Consider the following 11,864-nt stretch of genomic DNA (forward strand, 5'->3'; position numbering starts at 1 on the left):
AGCCGGCACGTCCGGAGCCTGTGCTCCGCAACGGGAGAGGCCACGGCAGCGAGAGGCCCGCAGGCCGGGAGTCTGCAGTCAAGGTGATGGCTGGTTTGGGTCCTTCTGAAGGCTCTCAGGGAGCGTCCGTCCTCGTCTCTCTCAAGCTCTAGTGGCGGCCAGCAACCCCTGGGGCTCCCTGGCTTGTGGACACATGACTCCAGTCTCCACCTCCACCTTCTGTTCTCTGTATGTGCACATTTATTTCCCTCTTCTTAAAGGACACAGTCACATGGGATAAAGGCCCCTCCTCAACCAGCATGACCTCATCTCACCTTGGTTACATCTGCAAAGCCCCTATTTGCAAACACAGTCCCATTCACAGGTACTGGGGGTTAGGACGTGGGCATATCTTTTGGGGGGGACACAATTCACCCCAAACAGTGGGGACCCACGGGAACAAAGACAGGACGAGGTGACACGCAGGCAGGCGGGAACCTGCCAGAGGCACCTGGGGCCATCACGCGGGCGCCCTGGCGAACAGTGGCGTGTGCACCGAGATGGGGGCTGGGGGAGAAAGGCCAGGGAGCTGAGCTGGCCATGGGGCGCGGGGGTGCCGAGAGGCTTCCATCTGCAGTGGGGCGGCCTTCCTTCCTACCTCCGTCGCCTCCTGTATTTCCTTTTCTTTTTATTGCTTGAAATTTCATTAGAAAAATTGAGCACAGTTTTCCTGCCAGAAAAGAAATGTCTCTGGGCATGGGTGACGCTGGGGGCCCTGAGCGGGTCCAAGCCCCACCGTCCTGCGTCTTATCCAGACGGAGGCCGGCGTGCACCACCGGGAGAAAAACCCCACGGGCATCCTCTACGGCTGCTACAAGTGCCTCCAAAGACCGGGGTTTCTGCTCAGTGCGGCTGCACCTTCGGGGGTGCTCGTCCCCGATGTAACGTCAGCCGGGCACAGTGTCTCCCGGGCCACGCCGAGACGCCCGCTGTCCCACATCGCGCGGCACCCGTGCCACCCAGCGTGTGGAGGCCGTGTCACCCGTGCAGCCTCTGCACCGAACCGAACAATCCCTCTGGGGCTCACTAGTTTTAGTTTGATGCCTCGGGCTCACAGCAGTTGGCCGAAAGCCACTAAACCCTGGCTTGTTCTTCCAGAAGCCAAGCCTGGCACTTCCAAGTGGGGGGTGGGAGCTGGAGGCTTCGAGGGGGCCCTGTGGTGTCTGGACCCAACCTGCATCCGCTGGGGGCTGCCCGAGCTGTCCCTCTGGAGCATGTGGGGAGGGGTCACCACAGGGCCGCAGAACGAGTGAGAAACCCCAGACGCAGAGGGGGCCCCGCTGCTCCAGCACCAGTGCCCAAGAGGCCCAGAGTCCCCCATCCCTGGAGAGGCCCTGGGCTTCGGGGAAAGGCCTGGGAGGGGAGATGCCGTGCACAGGACGAGTCGGAAAAACTAGGGTGCAGGGCTTGGCGTGCTGTCACGTTCCGGGGGGGGAGATATGGGGTGCAGGGAGAGGGGAGCGGGTGGAACGAGGTCTGGACATGTCTATGGTTCAGAATATCAGCCATGTCCGCCGCCGCGCGCAGCCCGCACCCTCCAGGCTCGCTCACGGGAGCCCTGAGAATCGGGCCTTCGTGGTCAGGCTTAACATCTTAGGTGCCCACGACAGGCAGCCGAGTCTGACTCTGAGAAGGGCCGCCCTCACGCCCCGCCCACCCACCTCATCACCCTCAGGCCTGCTGTTCCCCCGTCACGCAGGCATCACCTGCACGGGAGTGTCCTCTCCGTCCCTGAGGCTGTCACCCATCTATCTCATCCACCTTTTCTGCCTGGTGCCAGCAGCACTGCTTCAAGAAATACCCCCGGAGAAAACTCACTGCTCCTACGTGTGCCCCTTTATAACTCTGCCACGGGAAGTGCCTCTCCGACCCTCACCCCTTGGAATATTCTGGGCCGTCTTTGCCAGGAGGGCACAGGTGCCGTCTCCCATCTCTGCTCTTTGGGGCTCAGGCTTCAAAACACCCCCCGCAAAATGGGTCTCAAATACATGCCGGACCACGGCCGCGCCTCCTGTTGGCTCCAGGGGCTACATCTTAAGCCGTCTCTGAGTCACGTGTTCCACTGCTTCTTGTGTTTGCTCTTTTTCTGTTATTAATAGTGACGGTTAGGACATCTGAGGCTTACATAAGAAGCTTCACTGAGAGATCTCAGAGTATGTGTGACCGTGAATTTTGAGCCTTTAAGCACTGCCCACATCTTGACTTTTCCCCCTGGGGAGCTTACATAACACAACTCTGAGCGCAAACATTTTGGGGGCTCTGCTCCCCGAAGCGCCCTGGAACTGGTGCACGTGGCGGACGGGCTCCAGACGAGCCGCCAGCCACGCCCGGCGCTTCCGCCGACAGCCTTTACGTAACAAGGAACGATGCTCTGGGTTAGCTGTGCTTGCAAATGGGAATTGCAGGTGGAGAGATTATTGAAGATCTCTAGGTGATCATGTCAAATGCACTGCCTCTTTTTCCGTTATTTGTAAGGCTATAAATGTAAAAGCAAAAAAATCCCCAAGGCAGAAGCTGTGGGGATAAAGCCAGCCTGAATCACTGGGTCTGCTAACCGTTCTGCTTACACTATGAATCAATGCACCTTGCAGCTGGCCTCGGGGATGCCTGACCCCACCTGGACAGCACCCTCGGTCCCGGAAGCCTGCAGCTGGGCGGTGGCGACTGCAGGGCGGTGGCCGCTTTTCCTTGCGGCCGTGTTCCCTCTCGGCTAAACCGAGGAGGGTCTGCCTGTGACAGATCGCCCAGGGCCGAGCAGCTCTCCCAGGCTGCACGTGGGGGCTGGGGCAGCGCAGCCAGCATCCAAGGGACAGAGACAGCAGGGTGCTCCTGGGGCCGCAGGGGACGGCGACCAGCCGGGCACTCTCCAAACACCGCTCGTTTCCACGGCAAGGCTGACTTCGCCTGTAAAATTATTGTTAAGTGCTGTGGGTACCGCTACCCTCTCCTCCAGCAAAACGAACCAGAAGCCTGGAAACCCTAATGCAGCTGGAGAGCATGCGGCCACGCAGCTGCCCCACGCCACTCTCCGGACTGGTGGTCCTAGCGCATCCAAGCCGAGAGCCTGCACTGGGCGGTCACGTCCCCCTCCCCTGCCCTCCCTCCTCACCGCCGTCCTGATGGAGCGCCACCTCCGAAAACAGTCGGAGGAGAAATGAAAGGCATTTGCGGTCTTTTCTTTGCTGGGAAGAATGGGGGAAGGAGGGAGGTTTGGGGGCCGACCTGGGGAACACAGTCACCGGGTATCACAGATCTGGATACACCCGAGGGGCTGGGCCGGCCCCCTCATTCCACAGAGCACTCCTGGACACACGGTCCCGTGCCTGGAACCACGGCAGGACACACAGGGCCACACGTCTCGGGAAGGTTCCCCCAGCCAGACACGGAGATCCGGCGGCTTGAATCCATGACACGCATAAATAATAAACAAACAAGTAAAAATAACACGACCTGCCTAAGCATCCACCACGTGCCACCCCGTTTCAGCACACATGCTTGAATTTAATCACAGCGGCCCTGTGAGGTGGACGCCGGCTTCCCCCCACTTCACAGACGGAGACACCGAGGCGTGTGACCTGCCCGCACGCTCCCGGGTGCAAACGCAGACAAACCCGCCCCAGAACCGGTGCTCTCGACCGTGATGTCATGTTGCCGGTAAACGGACTGAGTGTCATTGAATCTGCAAAGCATCTGTCTTCCCTGAACAGTTGACTCCTGTCCCCGCCTGTGACATTTCACTTCACAGACCACACCACACACAACCGCCCTAGATAAACACGACCAGGACCAGGAAATGGGGGAGGGCTTTGGGAACGCAAAGTTTTCCAGAAGCCACAATAATTCACTATTGCAACAGACCTACGCTTTGCAAACTGAGGTGATAAGAGTAGAAATGATTCAGGTTTAAAAGACAGCAGGCAAATTCATTGACGAATAAATGGAATGTGGTCCAACCACACAATGCAATCTTATTCAGCCTTAAAGAGGAAGGACATTCTGACACCTGCTACAACAAGGATGAACCTTGAGGACACTGTGCTCAGTGGAATAAGCCAGTCGCAAAGGGACAAATCCTGTATGACTCCACCTACAGAAGGTCCCTAGAGGACTCAGATCCACAGAGACAGAAAGTAGAGCGGTGGTTGCCGGGCAGCTGGCGAGGGGGGGGCGGGGAGTCAGTGTTTAGTGGGGACAGAGTTTCAGTTGGGAAAATGAGAAAGTTCTGGAGATGGATGGTGGTGATGGCTGCACAACAATGTGAATGTATTAATGCCACTAACTGTACACTGAAAACGGCGAAGACGGTAAAGTTTTATGCTATGTGTATTTTACTACGATTTTTTTTTTTTTTTCTTTTTTTGTGGTATGCGGGCCTCCCTCCGCTGTGGCCTCTCCCGTCGCGGAGCACAGGCTCCGGACGCGCAGGCCCAGTGGCCACGGCTCACGGGCCCAGCCGCTCCGCGGCACGCGGGACCCTCCCAGACCGGGGCGCGAACCCGGCCCCCCTGCATCGGCAGGCGGACGCGCAACCACTGCGCCACCAGGGAAGCCCTACGATTTTTAAAAATTAAAAAAAAATGTTCGGCAGGGCACCTAAAGCCAACTGAACAGAACGTTCTGGCTCTTCTTAAATTGTGTCAAGACCGAGTTTTCAGAGGTGCTGTGAGTTTCTGTTCAGACAGAAGTCCCTATCGGGTGATCAGCTTTGGGAATTGAGAGGGAGATGTGGTACCTGGTGGGGGTGACGGGGTGGGGGACAGGTGGGCAGGGCTGCGGCCAAGGCAGATAACCACACCATCGACTGCAGAGGTTATGTTTTTGAGATTGAAAATGTTTGGTGCCGTTTCCCAGGCACCTGAATGCACTGTACAGTGACCCAGAGCACGGCTGTAAACCTGGTGCCCAGGGAGAGACGGGTGCACTTTTTATACTCCCACAGCTGGACCTTTAAGGGTGCACTGCCTTAGAATACTTTTTTCTCAAAAAGGTTCAGAACCCTGGAAATGCAAACACTTAACCACAAAAGTGGGAGGAATTAGCCCAATGAGCTGAGCAAGAGGCTACGGCTCCATCTCAACGTCTTTCGAGCTGGGCGGCTGACATGCCTCCTGCACCGGCCGCGAGCCATCCTCCAGGCTGGAGCCCATCCTCTGCCACACCTGGGCGGCGGCCGCCGGGGCCCCCCTCCCATCTCATGGCCTGTCCGGCCGAAGGGGTCAAAGGGGTGGGGATGGGAGCGTGGAGGAACCCTTCACTGGGGCAGGGCTGGGCTGCAGTTGTCTTGACATGGTCCCTGTGTGTCCTGTGGGGACCTCTCAGCCCTTCTTGCCAAAGCCCCTCCCCCAGCCCCCAGGAGCGCAGGCTGCCACCTGCAAACCGCAAACCCAGGACAGGGGAGTGGGGCCCCAGCCTGCAGTGGCCCAAGGCTACCTGTCCGCCCAGCCCCTGCTGCCCCCTGCCGGGCCTGTGTCGGGGTCCCCGCGGCTGGTACAGGGCTCAGCGTCCTGGCTGAGCGTGCCAGTGAGGGTTCCCAGAAGCTGTCTGACGGGGTGCCCTGCCCTTGCTTTTCTTCCCTGACACTCAGAGCCGTACTCTGCACGTTTCTGAGGCCAAGCAGCCGCTCAGCCCACAAGGGCTCTGGTGAGGCCACTGGCCCTCTCGCTCAGGGCAAGAGATTCGCCTCTGCCGGGTCGGAGAGGGAGGTGCCCTGGGCAGTGGCCCGGGGTCTTGGGGCCTTGGCACTGCCCCCCTCTTGGTGGTTGTCTGTCACAGAGGGCTGGCTCACAGATATGACACCGGGGACACCAAGGCACTGCCAAGGCTTCTTCCAGAGTCTCCGAGTGGACAGGGCAGAGGGGGGGACAGGACGTGCCTACTGAGCCCCCCCGGGTGGCCAGCTCCGCCCTGGGCTCTGTACGAGTGCCACTCAGCGCCGTCCGCGTCACCCCGTGTGGGGTGTCAGCACTGCACCCGCCTCACCGAGGAGAAGGTGACCTTTCCATGGCAGAGCCGGGCACTGAGAGGCCGTCTGTCCAGCACCACGGCCTCTGCCCCTCCACGTGACCGCCGAGAGCAGCTCCGGCCCCCCTGCACTTAGCCGCCAAGGTCTCCATGTCATTATCCGTCAACCCTGATGACATTAGTGAGGTTCGGGCCTCCAGCCAACCCCGTGCTGGGGCGTCCGGATGTCAGGAAGTGTCTGGTTTAAGAGGTTTTCCGACCGCAGCTAGTGGGAAGGAGGGAGTCCAGCAGCCTCCTGAGTTCTCCACGACCTCGGGCTAAAATCTGAGAGACTGAGTTTCCAAGAGATCTTATTTGGAAGCACCTGATACGGCATCTCAGGAGTCAGGCTGACTTACTTTAGTGGCTGATCTACTTGTTGAAAAAGAGACTGAAAATGGAGACATCAGCGTTCACAGCCCAGCTCTGGCGCAGCTGCAGACAGAGGGTCATCACAGGCGAGGGGCTGGGTCCTCTCCCCATCATGACCGGCCCTAACCCTCCACTTGCACCGGAATCCCTGAAAGGGTATGGAATGACCCCCTTTCTCCAACTTCCCTTGGTTGCAATTAGCTTGTTACCATTGCAATCTCTTTTTAAAGCTCTTACATTACGAACATCAAAAGAAGGGTGAACGGCTCTGCTGGGACTGCGGGGGGTGACCCAGGGGAGTTGCTGTCCACCTGGCAGTGACGTGGGGAGAGGGCAGCAGCGCAGAAGCCCGGAGAGCTCGCTGGGTCTGCCTGGCCAGGGAGAGCATCCCCGTACAAACGGGCATAGACCCTTCCGGGCGGCAGGACAGGGATGTTCCGAGCGTGGGGCAAAGCAGGGGCGCGCGTCTGAGGGCAAAAGGGAATCCCCGCTAGGCTTCACCAGGCAGCCAGCCAGACATTCCAGGAGGGGAAAGACATTCCATGAGCCAGGGAGGGACTCCAGGCCCCGCCACGCGGACCGCGCTGGACCAGGCGGGGGCAGGTGCACCCTGCAACAAACAGGCTGAAGATGAGCAGCCAGCCTGAAGCGCTGGCTCGTGTCTGCGCCAGAGGCAGCGGAGGCTGCCGTCCTCGGAGGCAGCAGAGCCAGGGCAGAGCAGGGGGGCACAGGGAGACTGCGGCAGAGCAGGCAGAGCCGGCGCTCCCAGCCTGAGCCCCGGGGGAACCTCTGGGGAGGGGATGGCAGGCCCGCCCCGCAGCTCCAGGGGGGCCGAACGCCGGCTTCACGGCCTGGGGTCCCAGGTGTCAACAGGGCCAGGCTGGGGGGGGCAGCAGGGTGCAGAGAAGGCCCGGCAGACGGGGCTCATTCCCCGCGGGGAAGGGGGCACAGTCACAGGGCGGGGAGAGCCAACCGCAGGGCATTAGGAACTGGGAACAGCCTCCTGCTGACATTTTAGCAACTTTCCAATGCTCTAACTGCCCTTCCTTTTGGATTTTTCTCATTTGTTCCATTATTTTAGCGCAGAAACAACTCAGCAGAACTCAAGTGGCTGATCGCCCATTAAGACCTGAGTTCCAGCTGCGGAGGGCGAGGCGGGAACAAGGACGTGGCAACTCAGAGAGGCCGAGGGTGGTCCCAGCAGAGCCAGGTGGTCCCCCCGACAAGGGGCTGGCCCCCAGGGGGCCGCTGGACCAGGGTGGGCACCAACAGGCGGTCTCTTTAACGGCGCTTATCACGGTCTCCAGGATGGTCAGTCTTGCCCAGACGAGGCCTCTCACCAAACCCGAGCCCGAGGCCAGGTCCGGGGGTCCCACAGAGGCCTCACTGCCTCATTCAGGAGGTGGCAAACCCACGCCCGGACGTGCCACCAGGCAGGACCCCTCAAGCTCCCTGATGCCAAGGGCATCGTCCCGTCATGCCCCGGGCAAGCCAGCCGAGCTCATCCTTCCTCTGACACGGGTGGGAGAAAGGGGCAGGTTCTGAGGTCAGGGGAAGCTGTGGAGAGAAACAGCAAAAGCCCTCTGGGTAGGGACCAGACGCATCAGCTCCTAGAGCAGAGTCCTCGGAGCTGCGGTTCTGGCTCTCCGGGCCTGGGGGCTCCCGCTCCTTCCTCCTTCATCTGGGGCTGCGAGGTACCAGGTCCCACCTGCCCCCCTGGCAGGTGGAGGAGCAGGCGACGGGGACAGGTGTGCAGAGGTGTTGCTGGCCGTGTGAGGCCGCAGCCCTGGCCATCCGGCAGTTCCCGGCCTGGGTCCTCCTGAGGCCACCCAGTCTGCGAGAAGGGCTCCTTCCCCACAACGCCAGTCCTCTCTGAGGAAGGAAACCTCTTCCTTGGGCCCCATGTACGGCCGGCATCACAGCCCCTTCCCCGCAGCCGAATCCCGCTGTGTCCTGCCCATCACCAGGCACCCTGCAACAGTGGCAGTTGACTATCTGTCCCTCCCGGGGGAAGCAGGGGGCAGAGGGGCCACGGCTCGGGGGGACTCACTAAGCATCATGAATGTTCCATTCACACTGGATCCCAGCTCTCAGCACATAGCAGCTGCTCAGTAAACTCGTTTGGATAACTAAGCTATTTGCCCTGCCCGCTTTGATTCCTACAACAAGCACACGACTAGTGTCCCCACATGACAGTGGAGAAATCCAAGGCAGAGAGAGGTTAGGTAACTAACCCGAGGCCCTGGGGATGGTAGTGGAGGTGCTTAGGACGGGACTGCCGTCTGGCTCCTGGCATGGCTCCCAGCCACCTTGGATGCTGCTTCTGTGTAGACCCAGGAAGGACCCAGACCCGGGAAGATAAGCCACGTCTGCCCTCTGAGCCTCCTCTGTACAACCTCTGCAGGAGAATCCTGCGGATGGAACACGGATCCCTCAAGTGGACCCCAGATCCCCGTGGCGGCCTCCCACTGGATACCTGAGCAGGTGAAGTGACCGTGTGTGCTGGAGTCTCCTTCACACCAAGGAAGCAGTGAACCAGCCTCCCGAGGGCCGCCACGGGTTCTCTAAGAACCTGGAACACCTACGGTATGATCACTACGGTACGTCCTCAGACGGGGACGCTGGCTGGCTGGCCCTATGGGCAACGTTACGTCTGCACCCCAAGCTTTGCTGGTGCAGACACCATCTGCAGAAGCCACTGTTCTGACTGTTATCTTCTTCTTCCCCATCGGGGCCCCCTCTGGGGGGAGCGTGGAAGGACCAGGAGCCGGGGAACCGGACGGACAGGGAACAGAAACAACGTGGGAGCCGCAGGAGGGACGATGGGGTGGACAGAACAGCACGCGCGCCAGAAGCGGTGCCTGCCTCATGGCCTGACTCCGACTCCGCGGGGCCCTCCCCTCAAGAGCGACCTTTGCCGGAAAGGAGATGGGATGGGGATAAAAGGGAGAGAGAACACGACTGCATGCCGGGAACTTGAGGAATTAATCCAGTGCCTGGGACTTTAAGAAAAGAAACCGCAGCCACTGGAAGCATTGCTGCAGGAGCTCTCAACCCAGGATTCAAGTCCCAACAGTGCTGCTGGGTGTCCAGCGTGAGGTGAGCGCGGGGTCATGACTCTCTAGCACACGCCTGGAAGCCCAAATGATCCGGCTCTCCCCCAGGGCTAAAGGTGCAGCCAGGAGCCCCCAACAGGACCGGCAACAAAAGCAGAGGGTGCAGAGCAAGGTCAAGAAGCAGTGACAGAGATGGCCGAGGTCTGAGGAGCACGGTCTGTCTCCCCGCTTCTGTATTAGTTAAAGGGCACGGACGAAACAGAGAGAGAGCGTCATGCCCGCTGCGTTCCAGAGTGTTCCAGGCGCTCTGTCTACATGGCCTCCTTCACTGGGCACGACAGTCTATGAAGCAGATGTTTTTGTTCCACTTTACTGACCAGGAGGCCAGCTCAGAGGCACCAAGGGTTAGATGCCCAGGAGCACAGAAAGTGGTGGAACCAGCACTCAGCGTCAGATCTGGCACCCCCTGAGCGCAGGTGCCCGCGGTCTCCCAGGGCCACCTGCAGGGCTGCTCTCGTGGAGGTCACCCAAACCTCGAGCATGTCAGCCGCAAAATGCCCACAATGACAGCTGAGCTGAGCCCGCCGCTCCACCTTCACCTCCCTCTGGACCCTCTCTTCCACTTTTCACCCACATCCCACTGAATTTCTCCGGGAAACCTTCGGGAAGTTCTTGGGAAGGAACTGTCACTTCTGATGGTGACAGCATCTCATCTCACCTCTTTCCAAAGATAAAAAAGGCCAATCTTTGATAATTCTCCTCTGCTGGGGTAGAAAAAGCATGTGTGCTTGTGTACATGTGTGCCTGTGTGTGTGCATGCTGTGTGTACACGCGTGTGTGCGCGCGTGTGTTTACACGTGGTGCGTGCACATATTTTTGTGTGCACGCGTGTGTGTGCGTGCGTGTGCCCAGGTGTGTGCATGCTTGTGCGTGTGTGTCCATGCTGGAGCAGGGAAGTACTCAGCAGAGGGCCCTTTCTTCCTTTGGGGAGGCTGTTAAATTCCTGTGCAGTCACAGGTGCCCAGCCCTGGAAGTCAGGGGACCTGGGGGGAGTCCTGCATCAGGTCACCAGCTGCCCTGTGCTGGTGAAATACGAGGGGTGGACCACCTGCCCTTGTTTCAGCTGCTTCCTGTTCCCCGTTATATGGTTCCAATGAAGTGGGCTACCGTGGGAGAGGGGAGCCCATACTTCTCCTTTCCTGGGATCAAGCAGGGGACGGGCTGAGAGCGAGGCAGCGGGCAGAGGCTTGTGTGAGAACCGGAGACACCCGAGCCCCCGAGGCTACTCCGTGCCCGGCTGGGGCATCTCCCCCTGCTTCCCAGCTCTGGGTGCGCCACCTTGAGAAGAGCAAAGTAAGCCTCAGCAGCTGCAGGGCTTCCCCGAAACGTCCAGCTGAGATCTGGGAGCGCTTCCCTCACCGCGGCCTTCCCTGTCCCCCGCGCCCAGCACCTTAGGGGGAGCTTAGAGAAGCCCGCTCCAAGCCAGCTTTCTTATTGTCCCTCTCTGCCAGTGACAAGCAGGAGATGCTCTGAATGTAAAGCTGGTCCAGAGGGTCACCCAGTCTCTCTGCAGGCCCAGGAGGTAGAGCAGCCCCGGGGTCACCCCCTGGCGGTCAGAGCCGACCACCTGCTGGGATGGGTAACTGCAGGAGGTGGGCGGATGAGCCGCCCCCGCTGAGCCAGCCTCTACCGACACCCCCCGCCCAACCCGCTCCCTGCTGGCCTGGAGGCAGTGCCCGGTCCCCACGGGGGCCGCGAGCTCCGGGCACCCTCCCTGTCTGAGGACTCTGGCCGGCAGGTCTGCCCACCGGCTCCCGGGGTGAGCGTTCCACCGGAAGTAAAAGGCTTAACGGACCAGCCTCTGAACGGAGGAACTCAGCCTAATCAGACCTGTTACAAAGAAAGCTCTGCCCACGAAATGGAAAAAATACCCCCTTGCAGTCGCGCCTTTCCACGGGGCCGCGCGTGGGGACACCTGCCCCGCAGGGCCCCACCAACCCCCGGCGCGAGTCGTCGAGGGCCGCAGCAGGCTCCACGGATGCCGGGTCGCTGGACCGCCGTCCCCTCCCCCGCCGGCGCCCCCTGGCCGGCCCCCACCCGCCTCCGGGACCCGCGCTGGCACCGGGGAGGGGCCGCCGCCGGGCTGGCACCGCAGGGGGCGCGCCGGGAGGGCGCCCGCGCCGGGCTGGGAAGCCTGGGGAGGGGGCTACCTTCTGAATGCGTCCATCGATGTCCAAATAGATGGCCTTGGGCCGGTAGCTGGAGGAGCCCGTTCCCATCTTGACGAGCGCTGCACTTGGACTTTTTACTGTACTTTCTCGACGCCAGCCGCCGCGGGGAGGGCGGGCAGTGGGAGGAGGGGGCGGGGGGGCGGGAGGACGCGGGCACCAGCCAACC

The 11,864-nt window shown here is 60.6% G+C and overlaps 1 protein-coding gene across 1 annotated transcript in view; it reads right to left on the reverse strand.

The window, feature by feature from the left end:
• PDE9A (phosphodiesterase 9A) overlaps positions 1-11,755 on the reverse strand; it is a 102,872-nt gene extending 91,117 nt beyond the window's left edge. The window contains exon 1 of the mRNA XM_055086352.1: positions 11,678-11,755. Within this exon, the coding sequence (XP_054942327.1) occupies positions 11,678-11,746 (69 nt within the window). The 5' untranslated portion in view covers positions 11,747-11,755. The remainder of the gene's footprint in view (positions 1-11,677) is intronic.
• Between the last annotated feature and the right edge of the window lie 109 nt (positions 11,756-11,864).

Source organism: Physeter macrocephalus, chromosome 8 (genome assembly GCF_002837175.3).
Source record: "Physeter macrocephalus isolate SW-GA chromosome 8, ASM283717v5, whole genome shotgun sequence".
In the NCBI taxonomy this organism is placed as follows: domain Eukaryota; kingdom Metazoa; phylum Chordata; class Mammalia; order Artiodactyla; family Physeteridae; genus Physeter; species Physeter macrocephalus.